Below are 22,239 nucleotides of genomic sequence, written 5' to 3' on the forward strand. Positions count from 1 at the left end.
GACCTGTTGAGGAGTATTGCTCTGACTTTAGGAAGTGGTGCGTAGCTTCTCGGTGGAATGACCCTGCCTTAAGGTGCCAGTTTAGGTTGGGTCTGTCGAACGCCCTGAAAGACCTGCTAGTTAGCTATCCCTCTTCTGACTCCCTAGACCAGGTTATGGCTTTAGCGGTACGACTTGACCGACGTCTCAGGGAACGACAACGTGAACGTTTATGTGTTTTCTCCTCTGACTCCCCCATGATGCCTCCCGAGGTTCCGTTGCTTCGTTCTTCCACGGAAGACTCGGAGGTACCTATGCAACTCGGGGCCTCCGTGTCCCCCCAACAACGTAGAGAGTTCCGCAGGAAGAATGGTCTCTGCTTCTATTGTGGGGATGACAAGCATCAAGTGAACACCTGTCCTAAGCGTAAGAATAAGCAGCCGGAAAACTTCCGCGCCTAAGTGATCATCGGGGAGGTCACTTGGGCGCACAGGTATTTCCCGTAAATATGAAACGTAATAAAATCTTGCTTCCCTTTCAGGTCTCTTTTGGTGGTAGGTCTGCTACCGGCAGTGCCTTTGTGGATTCAGGGTCGTCTGCTAATATCATGTCTGTGGAATTTGCTATGTCTCTAGCTATGCCTTTGATTGATTTGCCTAAACCTGTCCCGGTAGTGGGTATCGACTCCACTCCTCTTGCTAATGGTTATTTTACACAGCATACCCCTGTTTTTGAACTCCTTGTTGGCTCCATGCATTTGGAGCAGTGCTCTGTACTGTTGATGCAGGGATTATCGTCCGATTTGGTTTTAGGCCTTCCCTGGTTGCAGTTGCATAATCCCACGTTTGACTGGAATACTGGGGATCTTAACAAATGGGGTAATGAATGCTTGACGTCATGTTTTTCTGTTAATTCTATTTCTCCCCCTGAGGAGGTGAACACGCTACCTGAGTTTGTTCAGGACATCGCTGATGTTTTCTCTAAAGAGGCCTCCGAAGTGTTACCTCCTCATAGAGAATACGATTGCGCAATCGATTTGGTACCAGGAGCTAAGCTCCTAAGGGTAGGATATTCAATCTCTCTTGTCCCGAACGTGAAGCCATGAGAGAGCATATCCAGGAATGCCTGGCCAAGGGTTACATTCACCCCTCTACTTCTCCGGTAGGTGCTGGCTTCTTCTTCGTAGGGAAGAAGGATGGTGGTCTTAGGCCGTGCATCGACTAACGGAACTTGAATAAGGTCACTGTAAGGAACCAGTACCCCCTTCCTTTGATTCCTGATCTCTTCAATCAGGTTCAGGGGGCCCAATGGTTCTCTAAGTTTGATCTACGAGGGGGCTTATAACCTTATCCGCATCAAAGAGGGGGATGAGTGGAAGACTGTGTTTAACACGCCCGAAGGTCATTTCGAATACGTCGTCATGCCCTTTGGGTTGTGTAATGCTCCCGCGGTCTTCCAGAATTTCATAAATTAGATTTTAAGAAACTACCTGGGGGTATTTCTTGTAGTGTACCTTGATGACATACTTGTGTTTTCCAAGGACTGGTCCTCCCACATTGAGCATGTCAGGAAGGTGCTCCAGGTCCTTCGGGAAAACAAACTTTTGCTAAGACCGAAAAATGTGTGTTTGCGGTGCAAGAGATACCATTTTTGGGTCAAATCCTCACTCCTCATGAATTCCGCATGGACCCCGCCAAGGTCCAGGCTGTGGCGGAATGGGTCCAACCTGCCTCCCTGAAGGCGTTACAGTGCTTCCTGGGATTCGCTAATTATTACACGAGATTTATTGCTAACTTCTCAGTCATCGCTAAGCCTCTTACGGATCTCACTCGCAAAGGTGCTGATCTCCTCCACTGGCCTCCTGAGGCTGTCCAGGCTTTTGAGGTCCTTAAAGGGAATGTGTTGCCAGAAAAACATGTTGTTTTTTTTTTAATTAAACATTTAGTGTGTGGGTGATTAAACATTGTTCACATTTTTTTTATTTTTTTCACGAGTCAGGAAATATTATAAATTAATTCTAATTTATAATATTACCCATTTCTGGTCACTAGATGGAGCTATTCCCAAAATTGCAGCATTGCAAAATTGGGTAAAAAGCCCTCGCTCTAGTGAGCTCTCAGCATCCCCCCCTTCCTTTATCCTGGCTAGTGCTGGGATAAACGAGGGGTTTGAACGGTGTAACCTCCTACACTGTGTGTCGCCATTTTTTGAGCTAACACACAGTGTAGTAGGTTTACATACAGTAGTAAACACACACAAACACGAACATACATTGAAATCTCTTACCTGCTCCTGCCGCCACGGCTCCCTCCGGCCCGTCCGCTCCGTCTGCTGCCGCTAGTCCAAGTGCACAAGTCCGGAAGCCGCGACCGGAAGTAGTAATATTACTGTCCGGCCGCGACTTCCGGTCCACAGGAAAATGGCGCCGGATGGCGCCAATTTCAAATTGGACTGTGTGGGAGCGGCGCATGCGCAGTTCCCACACAGACGCCGTACACACAAGTGAATGGGACGGGAGCCGTTCGCAGTCCCTATGGGACTGTGGCTGCCGTATTCCATGTCTGTATGTGTCGTTAATCGACACATACAGAAATGGAACAAAAAATGGCAGCCCCCATAGGGAAGAAAAAGTGTAAAAATAAGAAAAAGTAAAACACAAACACACAAATAAATATAAACGTTTTTAATAAAGCACTAACATCTTTAACATATAAAAAAATAATTTGTGATGACACTGTTCCTTTAAGAAGTGCTTTATCTCGGCCCCAGTGCTGGTTCAGCCCAACCAAATGGAGCCATTCATTGTGGAGGTTGACGCCTCCGAGGTGGGAGTGGGTGCTGTCTTGTCCCAGGGTACCAGGTCCCTCACCCATCTCCGTCCCTGTGCTTACTTCTCGAGGAAGTTTTCGCCCACTGAGAGTAACTATGATATTGGCAACCGCGAACTCTTAGCCATTAAATGGGCATGTGAAGAGTGGCGCCACTTCCTGGAGGGGGCTAGGCACCAGGTAACGGTCCTTACCGACCACAAGAATCTGGTTTTCTTAGAATCTGCCCGGAGGCTAAACCCGAGACAAGCTCGAGGGGCGTTATTTTTTACCAGATTCAACTTTTTGGTCACCTATAGGGCTGGGTCTAAAAATATTAAGGCTGACGCACTGTCGCGTAGCTTCATGACCAGCCCTCGATCGGAGGAAGATCCTGCTTGTATTTTGCCTCCAGGTATAATAATTTCCTCTATTGATTCTGATTTAGTCTCCGAAATTGCGGCTGATCAAGGTTCAGCTCCCGGGAACCTTCCTGAGAACAAGCTGTTTGTTCCCCTGCAACTCCGGCTAAGGGTACTAGGGAAAATCATGACTCTGCACTATCTGGCCATCCAGGCATCCTGGGTACCAAGCACCTCATTGCCAGAAACTACTGGTGGCCTGGGTTGCTTAAAGACGTTAAGGCCTACGTCGCCGCTTGTGAGGTTTGTGCTAGGTCCAAGACTCCCAGGTCCCGTCCAGCGGGCTTACTATGTTCTTTGCCAATTCCCCAGAGACCTTGGACCCATATCTCCATGGATTTTATCACCGATTTGCCTCCATCTCAAGGCAAGTCGGTGGTGTGGGTTGTAGTAGACCGCTTCAGTAAGATGTGCCACTTTGTGCCCATCAAGAAACTACCCAATGCTAAGACGTTAGCTACCTTGTTTGTCAAACACATCCTGTGTCTCCATGGGGTTCCTGTCAATATTGTTTCTGACAGAGGGGTACAATTTGTTTCATTGTTTTGGAGAGCCTTCTGTAAAAAGTTGGAGATTGATCTGTCCTTCTCCTCGGCCTTCCATCCTGAAACTAATGGCCAAACGGAGAGGACTAATCAGTCTCTAGAACAATATTTAAGGTGTTTTATCTCTGACTGTCAACATGATTGGGTCTCATTCATTCCCCTCGCCGAATTTTCCCTTAATAACCGGGTCAGTAACTCGCCAGGGGTCTCCCCCTTTTTCTGTAATTTTGGGTTTAATCCACGGTTCTCCTCCGTTTCACCTGGTAGTTCCAACAATCCCGAGGTAGAGGTCGTTCATCGGGAACTGTGCACAGTCTGGGCCCAGGTTCAGAAGAACCTAGAGGCGTCCCAGGGCATACAAAAGACTCAGGCAGATAGAAGACGTTCTGCTAACCCCTTGTTTGTGGCCGGGGATCTGGTGTGGCTATCTTCTAAAAATTTGCACCTTAAAGTCCCGTCCAAGAAGTTTGCTCCCCGGTTTATAGGGCCATACAAGGTCATTGAAGTCCTTAACCCTGTCTCCTTCCGACTGGACTAGCCCCCGTCTTTTCGAGTGCACGACGTCTTTCATGCCTCCCTCCTTAAACTCTGCTGCCCGTCCTTGGCTCCCTCGAGGAAACCTCCGGTCCCTGTTCTCACCCCTGAGGGGGTAGAATTCGAGGTGGCCAAGATTGTGTACAGCAGGATGGTCCAAGGCTCCCTCCAGTACCTGGTCCATTGGAGAGGATATGGGCCTGAGGACAGGACTTGGGTACCCGCCCGGGATGTTCACGCTGGGGTATTGCTCAGGAGGTTCCACCTTCGTTTCCCAAATAAACCAGTTCCACCTAGAAAGGGTCCGGTGGCCCCTCAAAAAAGATGGGTTACTGTAAAGGATTTGCCAGATACAGCTTCTGTGTCGACGCCCGTGGGCAATCAGTCTGCACCTACTCCTATGTCTGTGAGACTGACTCCATCTTCCACCACTCAGGATGGCAGGCTTAGGAGTGGGAGAGCCTATCACAGCCTGGCCAGACGGAGCTAGCTCCCGCCCACTGTCTATTTATACCTCCCTTTCCTGTTCCTCCTTTGCCTGTGATTCTTCTATGCTTGTTTCCTGGCTTGCTGCTGCTGCTGCTTGAGCTACTAATCCTCTGCTTGTTATTGACCTTGGCTTACTGACCACTCTCCTGCTAAGCGTTTTGTACTTCGTTCTCTCCTGGTTTGACTCGGCTCGTTCACTACTCTTGTTGCTCACGGTGTCTCCGTGGGCAGCTTCCCCGTTTCCCTAGCTTCTGTGTACCCTTGTCTGTTTGTCTGTCTTGCACTTACTGAGCATAGGGACCGTCGCCCAGTTGTACCCCGTCGCTTAGGACGGGTCGTTGCAAGTAGGCAGGGACTGAGTGGCGGGTAGATTAGGGCTCACCTGTCTGTCTCCCTACCCTGTCATTACAATGCCTTTATCTGAACGAACCCGTCTGTGCTCTGAATCAGCCACAAATCTTTTCACAGTTTGATGATCACGCTTAAGTTTTCTTGAAATATCCAATGTTTTCATACCTTGTCCAAGGTATTGCACTATTTCACGCTTTTCGGCAGCAGAGAGATCCTTTTTCTTCCCCATATTGCTTGAAACCTGTGGCCTGCTTAATAATGTGGAACGTCCTTCTTAAGTAGTTTTCCTTTGATTGGGCACACCTGGCAAACTAATTAGCACAGGTGTCTGAGATTGAGTGCAATGATCCAAAGAGCCCTAAGACACAATACCATCCATGAGTTTAATTGAAAAACTAATAATTAAATGTTTATGACACTTAAATCCAATGTGCATAATAATTTGGAACACGGTGCACACCACGTTCCAACATATAGACAGATGTCTGAAACTGTAAGACTGCATTTATGATGAACCATATACCACACGGTATGAATTTTTTTTTTTTGCATACAGTTCTACTAACAGTACAGTTGACTACACTTTTCCATACAGTTTAGCCTGGGGAACCCGACTAATTCCGGCAAAATGTATGCCAAAATGACACCGTTTTGTCACACATTTTCACATTAAAGTGTATGGACACATTAGTAGCTGGTGGTCTCGTTTTCTTAACCAGCTGCCACATCTCTATGTATGGGCACATTGACCTTTACATCAGAAGATTTACCTGGTGTAAATTGAGCTTGTGCGCTTTGGAAAGGAAAAAATTAAAACAAAATTCTAATGAGGTAAACAAGCCCAATAGCAGTTGTACCTGTCTACAGTGTTTGAAATTTTTAACTCTATCTTTTCCAGAGCACATAATTTGAAGGGAAAAGTCATGGCTGACAGATCTCTCGAAAGCCTCATGCACTGACGGTGTCGTATGTACAGAGCTATTCTCCCTTGAAGAAATGCTTGTAGGGAAGAATAACTCCGTACATACAGCATCTGAATGAACATGTAATTTTATTTCTGCCAGATTTGTAAGAATGGAGGCAAATGGAGATGCAGTATGGTAAATCTTCACTAGTATTTTTTTCTTTGCCTAGGATAGTGGAACGTGGATATTACAGTGAAAGAGATGCAGCCAGTGTTGTACAACAGATCCTGGAAGCAGTTGCTGTGAGTTTAGATTGATCATAGCTACAATATTAAACTTGATAAATGAAAATTACAGTTGCGTTTCTACACTTACTGCCATTTTTAGAATAAATTCTGGCTTCAAAATGCTAATGTGACCCCAATGTAGATGGACCTATGGATATCTATGTGACCTGATCCAAGCCTGACTACCTAGAACAAGTGGTGACCTGCTGCACAGTTATTAAAAACCTATTGTTTCTTTCATGACAATAGACAGTTTCTTTCCTGCATGTTACCTCGTTTGGTATAAACTATTAACGCCTAAGTTGTCAATGAAACGCACTACATAGAGGAGTGAGAAGATGAAATATCATACTGCACATTCTTTTAGTACCTTCAGATCTATTCTTAGCAATTACAACTGGGGAGTTAGGCCTAATTCACACGAGCGTATTTCACGTCCGTGTTACGCGCATGAAAATAACGCACGTCACACGGACCTATGCAAGTCAATGGGGCCATTCAGACATTCAGTGTTTTTTACGCAGCGTGTGTCCGCTGCGTGAAACTCACTACATGTCCTATACTTGTGTGCCTTTTGCGCATCACGCGTCCATTGAAGTCAATGGGTGCGTGAAAATCACGGACAGCACACGGACGCACATCCGTGTTCTGTGCGTGATTCACGCAACAGTTGCTAAAGAAATTAGAAAAAGAAAACCACCTCCTTCATTTTATTTTGCTGACGCAAAAAACGCATGACATACGGATGACATACGCGCGTAAAAACTGGTGTCAAGCACCATACACTGATGTCACACGGAACTGCAACGCAGGAAAAACGCTGCGTTTTCTACGCGCGCAAAACGGACACGTTTGTGTGAATAAGGCCTTAATAGTATTGTACCATCAAGTTTAAAAAGGAATAAAAAATAAAACAGGTTCATTCTCATGTCTTGTCTTTTGTCTCTGCATTGTTTTTTTTACGAAGTCTCAGTATTTTGTGACTTAAACAAATAAAAAGAGATTTCAAAAAATAAAACAGGTATTATACTTACATAAAATAATAGTAGATTAATTTGCTTCAATTAGGTTTTTATAATAAGCCTACTATACTTTTTTTTGTATTTTTAGTATCTGCATGCAAATAGAGTCGTTCACCGTGACCTCAAGCCAGAGAATCTCCTCTATGCTGATATGTCTCCAAATTCCCTTCTTAAAATTGGTAAAGTTCATTTCTTTGTTTAAGCTGTAAGCATTACAATATATAATACGTCCCATACATCGGAATGGGGTTGTTTCTGCAATTGGTGCATGGATTATTGCAAATTCCATTCAAATAAATGTGATATTTCTTCAACAAATCTGCCACGTGTGAATTCACCCATAAAATGCCACTAGAATGTTTTAGTCTCCGGGGAAAAGTAGCACAACACGTACTTAATGCTTCAGTTGTTCCACTCACTAGCATATAAGAACAGAGCAGCAATATCCAGACCTGAACTTGTGAAGTCTGCTTTGGACAATCCCTCTTTAGTAGAAGGACCCCTAAAAATACGTTGTCAGATCGTCCTGCTGCTGGGACCCCCAGTGATCATCTGTTATTTGTTTGGGAACCTGGCAAAAAGCAATGGGCTGCTTAGGTAATGTAAGGATTTGCTAGGTCCTTCAGAGTGAGAGACTCTTTGTAGCTGCTCTCCATTCTGGTTAATAGATGAGGGTCCTGAACAGGCGACCCCTTTCTATTAATTCAGAATACACTAATAGGTTATATAAAAATGTTTTGTTTTTTTAAACTAGACGCCTATACATTTCACATTAGGGAACTGCATGTCTAGCAACTCTTTCAAATAATGTTCTTATCAGCTACAGCACTAATATGTTGTGATATTGTGGACTGTTGCAATAGACCCCAGACTCAACCCACAAATCAATTTAGACTCTAGACTCGACGACCAAATTAATCCTGACCACAGAACTCAACTCCCACATTATTTCAGACCTTAGACAGACTAATAGTTACCACACTATAGAATTCCTCAAGGTATGGCTCCGCCATGGTAGTGCAGCCGTGGGTCTGATGAGAAAACGCAGCCAGGAGAGAAAGGGGTAAGACAGGTGGATGGCAACGTAGCGCTCAGTGTGAAGGGGTTAGCCGGCACACTTGGTCTTCCTGGGCAGGAGAGGTAACATGGCCCAGGGAAATGTCCGCCTGCACCAGCATCACATGCTGAACCACCGATTAATGGTGAATGGATGGGAGTCCGGAATATCTCCCCTTGATCATTACACCTGTAGAAGAAATACCCCAGCACAACAGTTTTCTCACAAAAAACTAAAATAAAATTATAGAAATGCATTCATTAGAATATCCTATTGTTATTTATGGGGTAGCCATAGCTCAAATGATGTGTCTTATAGGCATAAAGCCTAAGCATAGCTTTTTACGCTGAAAACGCTGAAAATCCACGGGAGAATTGCGGCCCCATTCATTTCTATGGGCCCATGCACACGACCGTGGTTTTCACGGTCCGTGCATGGCCCAGGAGCCCGGACCGTAGAAAGAACGGACATGTCTTATTACGGCCATGTTCTGCTGTCCAGGCTCATAGAAATTAATGGACGCTGCCAGCGATTTGCGGGCAGCTCTCGGGTGACACTCCGCCCCCGGCCGACCTGAAAATCACGGCCATGCACATGGCTACGGTTGTGTGCATGAGGCCAAAAACGTTTTGACTATCAGTTTATAATATATTGTTAACACTCTGTTCACATCACGGCTTCGGTTTCTAACTGAAGCCACACCGCAGTGCCGGATCTGTCAGATATCAGGGGTGCCCCCAGCTAATCCCATTGTTTTACATTGGGGCCCTTCAGGTTCCGTCAAGGTTTCCGTCAATTTGTAGGGAAGAATAGCACTACATACTAGTGTCATACAGGCCTTATTATTTTTGTTTAACGCATCTGTTTCTTTGCACCATTTGTGTGAATATGAAAAACTGGCTAAGGTCAGTTTAAGGCTGGGTTCACACGACCATGTTACGTCCGTAAAGTACGGAACGTATTTCGGCCGGAAGACCCGGACCGAACACAGTGCAGGGAGATGGGCTCCTAGCATCATAGTTATGTACGATGCTAGGAGTCCCTACCTTGCTGCAGGACAACTGTCCCGTACTGTAATCATGTTTTCAGTACGGGACAGTAGTTCCACGCAGAGGCAGGGACTCCTAGCATCGTACATCACTATGATGCTAGGAGCCCGGCCCCCTGTAGTGTGTTCGGTCCGAGTCTTCCGGCCGAAATACGTTCCATACATTACGGACGTAACATGGTCGTGTGAACCCAGCCTCAACAGAAACTCCTGCTGTGGACTGAATTTCATGTGTGTCTGCTGCCATGAGACTGTTTACCCAAGAAGATTGTGATAAAATTATCTTGTTACAATTAGAACGTAATAATCTTTTTAATTATTTATCAATAATTTTTTATTTTTTATTGTTGAAGCTGACTTTGGTCTATCTAAGATTATTGATGACCAGGTAGCTATGAAGACTGTATGTGGAACACCAGGTTACTGTGGTAAGTAAATAATAAACATCATTGGACAATTCATATAAAATGGAGTATACAGTCATTTCTAGACATTACAATATAAAGTACTTATTTATAACATAGAAAGGTGTATACTTTGTTAGGTGTTATGCACATAACTGTTTGCATTTCAAGAAGCAAAACGGTGCACAAATGGAACTGTTTTGTGCATCATATTGCGGGCCATTTACATTGAGATACTTGACGGCTATATTTAGGATCCACGTGATACATATCTTACACATGACTGTGTGCATAAAGCCTGAGGCTTCGTTCACACCTGCGTCGCGACTCCGTTCATGGGTTCAGTCGGAGCTTTCCGTCAGGGGAACCCACGAACGGAATCCAAACTGAAACAAAGGGAAACCGTAGGTTTCCGTTTGAATCACCATTGATTTCAATGGTGACGGATCCGGTGCAAATGATTTCCGTTTGTCACCGTTGTGTAAGGGTTCCATCGTCTTGACGGAATGAATAGTGCAGTCGACTACGGTATAGAGTCCATCAAAACAACGGAACCCTTAAACAACGGTGACAAACAGAAACCATTTGCACCGTATCCGTTACCATTGAAATCAATGGTAATGCAAACAGAAAACCCATGGTTTCCGTATGTCTCAGTTTGGATTCTGTTCGTGGTTAAACTCCGATGAAACCCATGAACGGAGTCCCGATGCAGATGCAAACAAAGCTTTACTTTGTTTTTGTCAATTAGGGCCTGTTCACATCAGCGTTGGCTTTCCGTTCGGGGGTTCCGTCTGAGGTTTCCATCGGGTGAACCCCGCAACGGAAAGTCCAACTGAAACCACAGCTTCCGTTTCCGTCACCATTGATATCAATGGTGACTGAAACATTGCTAATGGTTTCCGTTGGTCACCATTCCGGCATGTTTCTGTTTTTCCGATGGAATCAATAGCGCAGTCGACTGCGCTATTAATTCCGTTGTTAAAATAGAAACCAGCCGGAATGGTGACGAACGGAAACCATTAGCAATGTTTCCGTCACCATTGATATCAATGGTGACAGTAACGGAAGCTGTGGTTTCAGTTGGACTTTCCGTTGCGGGGTTCACCCGACGGAAATCTCCGACGAAACCCCGGAACGGAAAGCCAACACTGATGTGAACAGCCCCTTATTTAAATTTGTCTTTTTTTAATCATTGGCCAAACAACATTTATTACTAGCCTAGGAATAAATAATTCCTTTTGTAAATTATTTTCACACTCCAAATAAAAATAAAAAATGGTGAAGATGTATCAAAACTGGTTCAAAGGAATAGTGGAGCTTTGGCGCAAAGCTACCAATCAAATTCCACTTCTCATTTTTGAGAGGCCATTTGGAAGATGAAAGCAGTAACTGGATTGGTTGCCTGGGGCAACTATTCCACTTTTACTTTGCACAGTTTTGATACATCTCCCCTATATGTGAAGAGAGCCCTTAATTATACAACTTTTTTTTTTTCAGCACCAGAAATTCTTCATGGTTCTCCATATGGTCCTGAAGTTGACATGTGGTCTATTGGCGTTATTACATACATCCTGTAAGAATTTCTTGCTGGTCTTACTGTGACAGAAAAGTATCTGCTGTAATTCAGTTATAAATAATAGCAAATTCAGCATAAGGGTGGCTTCACAAGTAGCATTATTCGAAAAAAATGCACATTTTTTGTGTGGCGTTTTTTGTTGCACTTTTTTTTTTACATAAAACACTGTGGCCAGATGTTAGCTTAAAGGGAACCTGTCACCAGCATTTCACCTATTAAACCAGCAATACCAGGGAGTAGTGGGTGAAAAATCATTTCTATATAACCTATAATTGTCTTCTTAGTCGGCTCTGTAGCTTTAGTATTCAGTGTTTTAGTGTTCCCACACCGTATGCTAATGAGAAGAAAAGAGTCAGATCTTCTCTTGAAAAGAGTCAAATCTTCGTTTGAAAAAAGTCATATCTACATTCCTCAAGTCTTTCCGCGTTTCCCCGGCCTCCTTACTTTTGATTGACAGCTCGTCGCCTTCCCCCAGCACACAAAATCCTGCGCTTGTGAATTGATGTCCTCTTCTGGTGTGTGCGCACAAAGGGACGCCGGATTATTACGATAAAAAGCGCAAAATGTTTGCAGACCGTTATTTACAGTCGGGGGAGGAGTTTAGGAGAGGGGATAATGGCAATGAACTTTTGATAGCAGCGGCCAGTGAGGGATAAGTGAAGTTCAATAGGTGAAATCTGGTGACAGGTTCCCTTTAAAGTCAATGTTGAAATATAAAATGAGCTACACACATGAAGTCTTTTTAGGTGCCGCTCTAATTTATTATGTATTGCGTTTTTTGAATCAGTGGCGTTTTTTCAAAACCATAGCAAAGCTAACTTTGGCGTTTTTTCAAGCATTTCGTGGCTTTTTTCTCCCATAGACCTCCAAAAGTTTCTCTTTTCCTTTTAAAAAAAAACACAAGTGTCAATGTGTGTTGCGTTTTATATGTTGTTTTCTCAGAATAAATCATGTGTTGCAAACACAAATTTTTGCATTACAAAAGCTTTAAATCACGTGATTTGCAATGTGGTAGTAAAACACTATTTGCAAAAAAACACCACCAAAAACGCCATAGAAAGCACACGTACCATTTTACTAAAAAAAAAAAAAAAGTATGATCGAGGTGAGGAGGATTTTGAATGGAGCGGCGTACATGCATATGCTCTGCTACTCTATTTAATGTCTATGGGGCCGACGGAAACAGCAAAGTACAGCGCTCGGTTGTTTACGTCAGTCCGATAGACATTGAATGGAAAAGCAGGGTGCATACTCATCCTCCGCTCCATTCACTCACTGCGGGGGTGTAGAGCTCGGGATCCCCATTCTAGTGATTGGTGAGGCTCCCCGTGGTGGGGTCACTAGCAATCATACATTTATCTCTTACAATATGTATAGGCGATAAATGTGCTCATACACTCCTCTGTACAACGCCCACTTGGTCAATAGTAAAACACGCCCAGTTGTCAGTTGAGAAACTCATTAGCATAAAGCTAAAATCGCTAATAAAGTGGTGAAAATAGATTGTTTTTTTAAATAAAAAGGACTGCTGTCACCTACATTATAGCGCCGATCTTCTTATGTAGGAGATAGGGCACTTATAACGTGGTGACAGAGCCTCTTGAAGGCATACGTCCCAACTTTTGAATTCGGAAAAGAGGGACATTTTAAGCCACGCCCCCTAACCACGCCTAATATCCCGCATAAACACATCAAATCACGGACAGATCCTGCTTCAAATAACAAGCGCACATTCTCACTGCGGATCTCTAGACTGTCTGGATATCACAGATATTATATTTCAGGTTATATATAGACTTTGTGTTACTTTTCCTATCTTGTGTATAACATTTGCCCATCACGGCGGCAGCAGGACAAACCAAAAGGCTGAAACAATGAAAGTCAAGAGGGAGACCCTGTAATGGATGACTTTTCAATTGACAGGTAGCAGAGTTACATGATGGGGATTTTTTTTTCCAGTTGTGTAACTCTGCTACCGGTCAATGGAAAAATCATCCACATGAGCTCCCTCCCTAGATCGCTCCACACACAGCCCCCCTGTAGATAGAGCCACACACAGCCCCCCTTGTAGATCGCTCCACACACAGCCCCCATGTAGATAGCTCCACACACAGCCCCCCTGTAAATAGCTCCACACACAGCCCCCCTGTAGATAGCTCCACACACAGCCCCCTGTAGATAGCTCCACATACAGCCCCCCTGTAGATAGCTCCACATACAGCCCCCCTGTAGATAGCTCCACACACAGCCCCCCCTGTAGATAGCACTACACACAGCCCCCCTGTAGATCGCTCCACACACAGCCCCCTGTAGATAGCTACACACACAGCCCTCTGTAGATAGCCCCACACACAGACCCCCTGTAGATAGCTCCACACACAGCCCCCCTGTAGATAGCTCCACACACAGCCCCCCTGTAGATAGCTCCATGTACAGCCCCCCTGTAGATAGCTCCACACACAGCCCCCCTGTAGATAGCGCCACACACAACCCCCCTTTTGTACATAGCGCCACACACAGCACCCCTGCAGATAGCGCCACGCACAGCCCCCCTGTAGTAAGCGCCACACAACCCCCTCCCCCTTGTACACAGTGCCACACAACCCCCCTCTCCCTTGTACATAGTGCCACACAACCGCCCTCCCCCTTATACTTTGTGCCACAATGCCGCCAGAGCAGAGAGCGGTAGAGGTAGCCGGCCCTACTGCTGCCACTCTCCGCTCTGCTTTGATGTAACTCACCATCAGAAGAAGGCAGGAGTCTTGCAGGAGTCTCTCTATGCCGGCCCGTGAGTGGAGCAGTCCAGTCACCTGACCTGTCACCTGACCGGTGAAGTCAGATGACAGGTCAGGTGACTGGACTGGTCCACTCCCGGGCAGGCATCGATCCCAGTCAGAACACCGTCGCAAGACTCCTGCCTTCTTCTGATCGCTGCTGCAGACGTCTGGCATGCAGGGCGCCTGTCAGAAGCGATCGGCTGTTTTGATGCAGCTGCAGCGCTCAGCGGGACATTTTGCAGACCGCCCGGGACGGCGGGACAGCGGTGAGAAACCGGGACTGTCCCACCGGATCCGGGACGGTTGGGAGGCATGATTAAGGTCAGGGGTTAAAACTGAATCCACGTTACAGGTGTCGGCGTAGTTAATTAGACTGAATTTGATAAGATAGCAAACTGAGCTATTTGACCTTTCATCAGACGGTCCTAATTAAAGTGTAATGTGGCAGCATGCTGGAGAGGAATTAAACATATGAGTCTAGTAACTTGTGAATCAGGCACTCCTCTGATTTATTGCGGAAATACAGCGGTTTATATAGCTCCTTCAGCATTAGTGCAGGGCTTTGGTTCATCCTATTAGGGCACATTCAGACGTGGCGGAATTGCTGTTGAATTCCGCTGCGCACAGTCCGCAGTGGAATTCTGCAGCAGCCGGTTTTTACATTTGTTTCTATACATTTTAGGAAACTTAGTTCAGACGTTGCGGAAAATAACTGTGGAATTTAGGCTGCAGTGCAGAATTTTCCCTCCGCAGCATGCTCATTATGTTGTGGAGAAGCAGCGGAATTTCACTGCGTATTTCAGCCTTTGCAATGCAGAAAATAAAATCTCTGGCAAGTCCCCTGTGATATCTGCAACGTCTGAATTACCTGTTAAATATGCAAATGTTGGTGCAGATGCGTTGCGTAATTGCCCCGAATCTGCACCAATATTTGCAGCGGAAAAATTCTGCCACACCTGAACATGGCCTTAAATCACAATAGAAACACACGTCTTATTACGCATAACCAATTAGATGGTAGCACATTATCAAAAGCTTTCTCCTTTGTTTAACCCCTTCCCGCTGCAGCCACTTTTGACCTTCCTGACAGAGCCTTACTTTTCAAATCTGACATGTGCACATTATGTGGAAGTAACTTTGGAATTCTTTTACCTATCTAACACATTTTACTTTTAGTTAGTGGTAAAATTTGGTCCATACATTCAGTATTTAATTTTGAAAAACACCAACATTTTGCGAAAAATTTCAAAAATTTGCATTTTCTAAATTTAAATGTATCTGCTTGTAAGACAGATAGAATACCACACAAAATAGTTGCTAATTAACATTTCCCATATGTCTACTTTAGATTGGCATCGTTTTTTGAACATCCTTTTATTTTTCTCGGACGTTACAAGGCTTAGAACTTTAGCAGAAATTTCTCACATTTTCAAGAAAATTTCAAAAGGCTATTTTTACAGGGACCAGTTCAGTTCTGAAGTGGCTTTGAGGGGCCTATACAATACAAACCCCCATAAGTCACCCCATTTTAAAAACTGCACCCCTCAAAGTATTCAAAACAGCATTTAGAAAGATTCTTAACCCCTTAGACATTTCACAAGAATTAAAGCAATGTAGAGGTAAAATTTAGACATTTTATTTTTTTTGCAGAAATTCATATTTTATCTTTTTTTTTCTGTAATACAGAAGGTTTTACCAGAGAACCGCGACTCAATATTTATTGCCCCGATTCTGCAGTTTTTAGAAATATCCCACATGTGGCCCTAGTGTGCTAATGGAACTAAAACACCGGCCTCAGAATCAAAGGTGCACCTAGTGGATTTTGGGGCCTCCTTTTTTTAGAATATATTTTAGGCACCTTGTCAGGTTTGAAGAGGTCTTGTGATGCCAAAACAAAGAAAATACCCCAAACAATACCCCATTTTGGAAACTACACCCCAAAAGGAATTCATCTAGGGGTGTAAGGAGCATTTTGACCCCACAAGTTTCTCATAGATTTTATTAGAATTTGGATGTGAAAATGAAAAAATTGTCCAAAAGGAATAAAGAAAAAAAAGCCTCCTAACATTTGTAAAGCAACCTCTCTGGAGTACGGAAATACCACATGTGGGCATAAACTTCTGTTTGGGCACACGGAAGGACTCAGAAGAGAAGGAGCGCCATTTGGCTTTTGAAGTACAGATGTTGATTGATTGGTTTCTTGGCACCATGTCGCTTTTGCAAGGCCACTAAGGTGCCAGTACAGTGGAAACTACCCAAAAGTTACTCCGTTTACGAAAATACACCCCTTGAGGAATTCATCTAGGGGTGTATAGTAAGCATTTTGACCCCACAGGTCTTTCATAGACTTTATTAGAAATGGGGCAGTGAAAATAAAAAAAATCCTTTTTCTTCAAGACGAAGTTTTAGCTCAAAATTTCTTACTTTCTCAACAAATAAAGGAAAAAAAGAACCCCAACATTTGTAAAGCAATTTCTCCAGAGTACGGCAATACCCCATATGTGGTCATAAACTGCTGTTTGGGCACACGTCAGAGCTCAGAAAGGAAGGATAGGCATTTGGCTTTTTGAGTGGATTTTGCTGGATTGGTTTCTTGGCGATATGTCGCATTTGCAAAGCCCCTGTGGGACCAAAACAGTGGAAACCCCTCAGAAGTGACGTCATTTTGGAAACGACACCTAGGCATGTAGTGAGCATGTTAACCCCCGTAGGTGTTTTCCAGAAATTATTATATGCCAATATGGGGTGCCCAGTTTGTGCAACCATAACAAGACCGCTCAATAGTGAAAGAGTACCATGCGAAATTGAGGCCTAATTTGGCGATTTACAAAGTATTGGTTCACAATTGCAGAGGCTCTGATGTGAAATAATAAAAGAAACCCCTGAGAAGTGACCCCATTTTTGAAACTGCACCCCTCAAGGCATTTATTAAGGGGTGTAGTGAGCATTTTCACCCCACAGGTCTTTTCCATATATGAATGCGCTGCGGATGGTGTAAAGTAAACATTTTCATTTTTCCCTAGATATGCCATTTCATTGGCAAATATGTCTTGCCCGGCTTGTGTCACTGCACAAAAATTGTTAAAGGGGTTCTCCCGGGTATGGTGATGCCATATATGTGGAAGTAAACTGCTCTTTGGGCAGGCTGTAGGGCTCAGAAGGGAGGAAGCACAATTTGGCTTTTGGAGCGTGGATTTTGCTTGGTAGTAGTTTTGTTTGAGTATTGCTGGTGTTTTCATTTATAATGTGGGGGTCGTTGTGAGCTAGGCAGAGTACATCAGGGGCATAGTCAGGTGGTAAAATAATGGGGTAAACAATAAAATAATCCATAGATGTGTGTTACGATGTGACACAATCCTTTCTGCACAGGCCAGTGTCGCACTGATAAATGTCCTTCCTTATCCCCGTTTTGGTCCACACTCCTCAACCTTTGCAGTTTGTGGAATCTTACTGGGAAAGTGTTGTCCTGGTATAGTACGGGCACCCTTGCTTCCAGCAGATATGTTTTAGGCCTCCACTTCCTGGTTCCCTAATTTTAGGACCTTGATAATTCGCTTCTTGAAACAGAAGAAATGTTCCCCTTGGGCCTGCACAACTGCATATTTTTTCTTTCTTAAATATTGGAGCTGTAACTAAATGTATTTTTTTATAGACGTAGTGGTATGAGGGCTGTTTTTTTTATTGTTACCATTTTGGGTAAATGCAACTTTTTATCCTATATTTTGGAAGGCAAGGAGACCAAAAAAACGCAATTCTGGCATAGTTTTTTTTATACAGCGTTCACCATGCGTTATAAATTATATGTTAACTTTACTCTGCGGGTCAGTACGACTCCGGCGATACCTAATTTATAGCACTTTTTTGTGTTTACAACTTTTTGCACAATAAAATTACTTTTGTAAAAATAATGTATTTTTTCTGTCGCCATGTTTTGAGAACCATAACTTCTAAATTTTTTAGTCGACGGAGCTGTATTAGGGCTTGTATTTTGCAAGACGAGCTATAGTTTTTAAAAGTACCATTTTTGGATACATGCTATAATGCCCATGGCCGCCAGGTTTACTTACCTCCTGACAGCCGCAGCCATGGATCAGTGAGTGCTGGTCCCCATCTCCTCCTTAGGAGACGCCAGCGCTCACTTCCGCTTCACTGCTGTGTCCCGTAGGGTGCGCGCGCACGCTCGTGCCGGCTCTTCAAGGGCCAGCATGCGCACCTGAATTAAAGACCAAATTAGCTCATGAGCACCCTGGACTATAAGAGGGGCCCAGTCCCTTCCTGCATTGCCTGAGCGTTGTTTACCTATGTTTGTCTCTGCGAACGGTCTCTTAGTGTTTCCTAGCTCCCAGAGCTCCCGTTCCTGTTACCTGTATCCTGTGTCCCGTGCTATCCAGAACCAAGTGCCGTATAGAGTTGGAGTCGAGCTGCGCAAAGTACTACGCCTGTCCTGTTACACCATGCCTGGTGTCTGCCTGCAGCCAAAGTCTCATCCGAGCCTGTCTTGCTGCTGTCCGAAGTTGCCACAGGTACACCTATTTGAACTATAGACTTTGACCTATGTCCTGTTGGCCAACTGCAATACCAATAAGGCGGTACAGCCCAGTGGGTCCGCGCATCATGACACATGCGGATACTTTTTGATCACTTTTTATTCTAATTTTTGTATGGCAAAGTGACCAAAAAACTGAAATTCTGGAATTGTTTTTCAAGTTTTTTTTTACGTCGTTCACCGCGTGGAATAAACAACATAATATTTATATAGTTCAGGCCGTTACGGTCGCGGCAATACCAAATATGTATGGTTTATTTTTTTAAATAATAAAGGACTTGATAAGGGAAAAAGAGCGATTGTGTTTTATTGTATCACTTGAAAATTTTATTATATATTTTTTTCACTTTTTTTTACACTCAGTTTTCGTCCCACTAGGGGACTTGAAGGTCCAACTGTCTGATTTATTTTCTAATATTTTGCACTGCTATATAGTGCAATGTATTAGATCTGTCAGTCGTTCACTGACAGCAAGCTGATTAGGCTTCGCCTCCGGGCGGGGCCTAATCGGCTTCCATAATAGCAGAACAGTGGGCCATTGTTAGACCTCCTGTTGCTGATCTGCTACCAACCTTTAAGATGCAGCGATCGAAACATCTAAGGGGTTAATGGCATACAGCTGACAATCACCGCTGATGACGCCGGCTCATCTCCTCACCCGGCGCCATCTTGCCGTCGGCTATGAAAGCCTTTTAGGCCCTGCCTCCGGACGGGGCCTGGAAGTCTTCTGTACTAGGCAGACCAAATGACCGGTATTAGGCCTCCGGTTGCCATTGCAGCCACCGACACTCCGGCAATTGCCGATGAGCTGTAAACACCTTAAATGTAGCGATCGCTTTTGACCGCTGCATTTCAGGGGTTAATGGCGGGGATCGAAGCTAACTTTGGTCCCCGCCATTACAGCAGGGTGTCAGCTGTAACATGCAGCGGACACCCGGGGATGATGGTACAGACTCAGCTTCTGAGCCGGTGCCATCCATTTGTTGTAAGTATATGACAAATTGCGGGAAGCGCTGGCTATCCATGATGTATACTTACGACAAATGTCGGGAAGGGGTTGATACTGAAATTGTGTACGTGACAAGGAAGTGGCCAGCTCCTTAAAAAAAACTAAAAAACTGTTTATACCAGATATGACTTGTTGAGTCTTCAAATACCCACAGCACTACTAAGAAATTAAAATTATACTTTCACAGATACTTCCAACTACAAAATGGATTCTTCATACAAAATGAAGTTACATAAACACACCTTACTCACTTTCACACTTGCAGGGGAAATTTTGAACTCGGTAGTGTGTTGCAGCTGTGCCATTTAACACATAAGATGCTGTGGTCAATAATGAAAATGGGGTTAATCCTTGGGCAGATCTGCTGCACACACAGCAGCACATTTGTAGCAGAAATGCGAGGGTTAGCCTCGGATTTCTAACGCGGAAATCCATGTCGGATTTTAAGTCGCGGTGTGAACAGAACCTTAGAACTGTCTGTATGCAAAACTTAAAGCGACCCTCCAGCCAAAATAAAAAATGACTATATATTGCAAATGTATAGTCAACTTACCTGCTGTCCCACTCCTGAATAATCCGGCCTCCATTCCAGTTCCCCACTTTCAGGTATCCAAAATGGCCACCGCTGTCTCTGACTTTCCTATGGAGAGCTTCATCGAAAGTTTGAGACAGGCCCCCACACCCTCCACCGCACTCCAATTGACTAATGCTGATGACATCGGTCCCATTATCAGCACTGGTCTATTGGAGAGCAGTGGAAATGGGGTTTCTCCGACATTCAATATGATCTCAGGAAAGGCTGAGATAGCGGTGGTCATTTTGGATACCGGAAAGTGGGGGACCAGAACGCAGGAATGGAGACTGGATCATTCAGGAGCAAGGCATCAGGTAAGTTGACTATACATTTGCAATGTATAGTCAATTTTTTTGGCTGGAGGGTCGCTTTAATGCCGCAGTTTTCCCTATTGACGTTAATAGGGAAAGATGTATAAAATCGCAACAAGAATGTGCATGCTCTAAAAATAAGCCGGTTTTCAACTGCACTGTTTGAATGGGATTTGATACTGCAAATTACCATAACAACAGAAATGCACTTATTGGCCAGTTTATTTTGACGACCTGCTTAACCCCTTCCTGCCCAATCACGTAACTGTACGTGACAATGGGCGGTGCTTTGCCGCCTTCTCATGTACAGTTACGTGACGACAATAAACTGTCACCATGTCAAATGGCATGGTGACAAGGGGCAGATCGCGGCGGCGAGTGACAACAGACACTCACCACTCGTCAGCACAGGACCAATGAGAGTGGTCCTGTGACGTCGATCGTTGTGATTGGTTATTCAAAACTGAATGACCAATCACAGCATAGGTAAATAAAAGACACAGGATTCTTCTCATCACCGGCTCTGACAGGCTCATTCCTGTCAGCTTGTGAGAGTCGGTGTGTGAAGCCCTGTCAGAAAGTAAGGTTAGGTGCACACACAAACTCAAAAACATCTGAAAATACGGAGCTGTTTTAAATTCTAAATTGATTTTTTAAGCGGAGTAATTTTATTTTCATATATTTGTGCCCACTTACTATAGTTTAAAAGAAGCCCAAACAAAACAAAAAATCTTACTACACCCATAGATGAATACCTAAAGTGGTTTCACGTTATAATTAGTCACACCAAATAAAAATATTTTTGAAAAACCCCTAACAAATTTCTCACTGTACCCCTAGATGAATACCTTGAAGGGTAGAGTTTTCAAAATAAGGTCAGTTGGAATCACTGAAATAGCATATTGAGATAAAAATGTAATTTCATATAAATGTAATATTTCTTCAATACATATATTTTTTTTATAATTTTATTGAGTTTGCCTACTATTATAACTATGTTCTGCCATATAAAGCGGTTATAGTAATTCTTATAAAATGTTTGGTGATATGGGCATAGTTCTTTACATTTGGAGGTTACTCAATTTACGAACTGTTCCTGATCAATACATTATGGGCTTTTTTGTTGTTTTGTTCAAGTTTTTGCACAACCTGTTAGACTCGAAAATACTTCCAGGAAAACTGACAATATCTTAGGGGATTAGTGATCCTTTACGGTCCATAAAGATGGTGTTGGACACTGCCATTTTATATATTCTGTAGGTGAGTGGTTGCTTTGCGCACATTACGGTTCCTACTTTGCCGGGCAGGGACCTGTAATGGTGTGCCAACGTCCTTTGGCACGTTAGTCTCTGATATAGAGATTAATGGGGCTAAAGAGATGTTGTATGACCAGTCCCTTAGAAAAAAAGAAGTGACATTATAAAGCCCTGTTCCTTCATTCTGTGAACATGCTCAAGATCTAAACTTTTTCCTCCAGTTCTCAAATATATTGCCCTTCAGTCCAATACAGTTCTAATTTTAATTCTCCCTGTTTTAACTGTTCTTAACAGCTGTGGACTGACACATTTGTTAGTCATTTGCTTTGTTAGCATG

At 43.9% G+C, this 22,239-nt stretch overlaps 1 protein-coding gene across 1 annotated transcript in view; it reads left to right on the plus strand.

Moving 5' to 3' along the window:
• Window positions 1–22,239, plus strand: part of LOC142647748 (calcium/calmodulin-dependent protein kinase type IV-like) — a 92,693-nt gene that overhangs the window by 32,585 nt on the left and 37,869 nt on the right. Inside the window, exons 6-9 of the mRNA XM_075825388.1 lie at window positions 6,262–6,334; window positions 7,430–7,520; window positions 9,800–9,874; window positions 11,351–11,426. Of these exons, the coding sequence (XP_075681503.1) occupies window positions 6,262–6,334; window positions 7,430–7,520; window positions 9,800–9,874; window positions 11,351–11,426 (315 nt within the window). The remainder of the gene's footprint in view (window positions 1–6,261; window positions 6,335–7,429; window positions 7,521–9,799; window positions 9,875–11,350; window positions 11,427–22,239) is intronic.

The sequence above is a fragment of the Rhinoderma darwinii genome, chromosome 1 (genome assembly GCF_050947455.1).
Source record: "Rhinoderma darwinii isolate aRhiDar2 chromosome 1, aRhiDar2.hap1, whole genome shotgun sequence".
NCBI classification, from domain to species: Eukaryota; Metazoa; Chordata; class Amphibia; order Anura; family Rhinodermatidae; genus Rhinoderma; species Rhinoderma darwinii.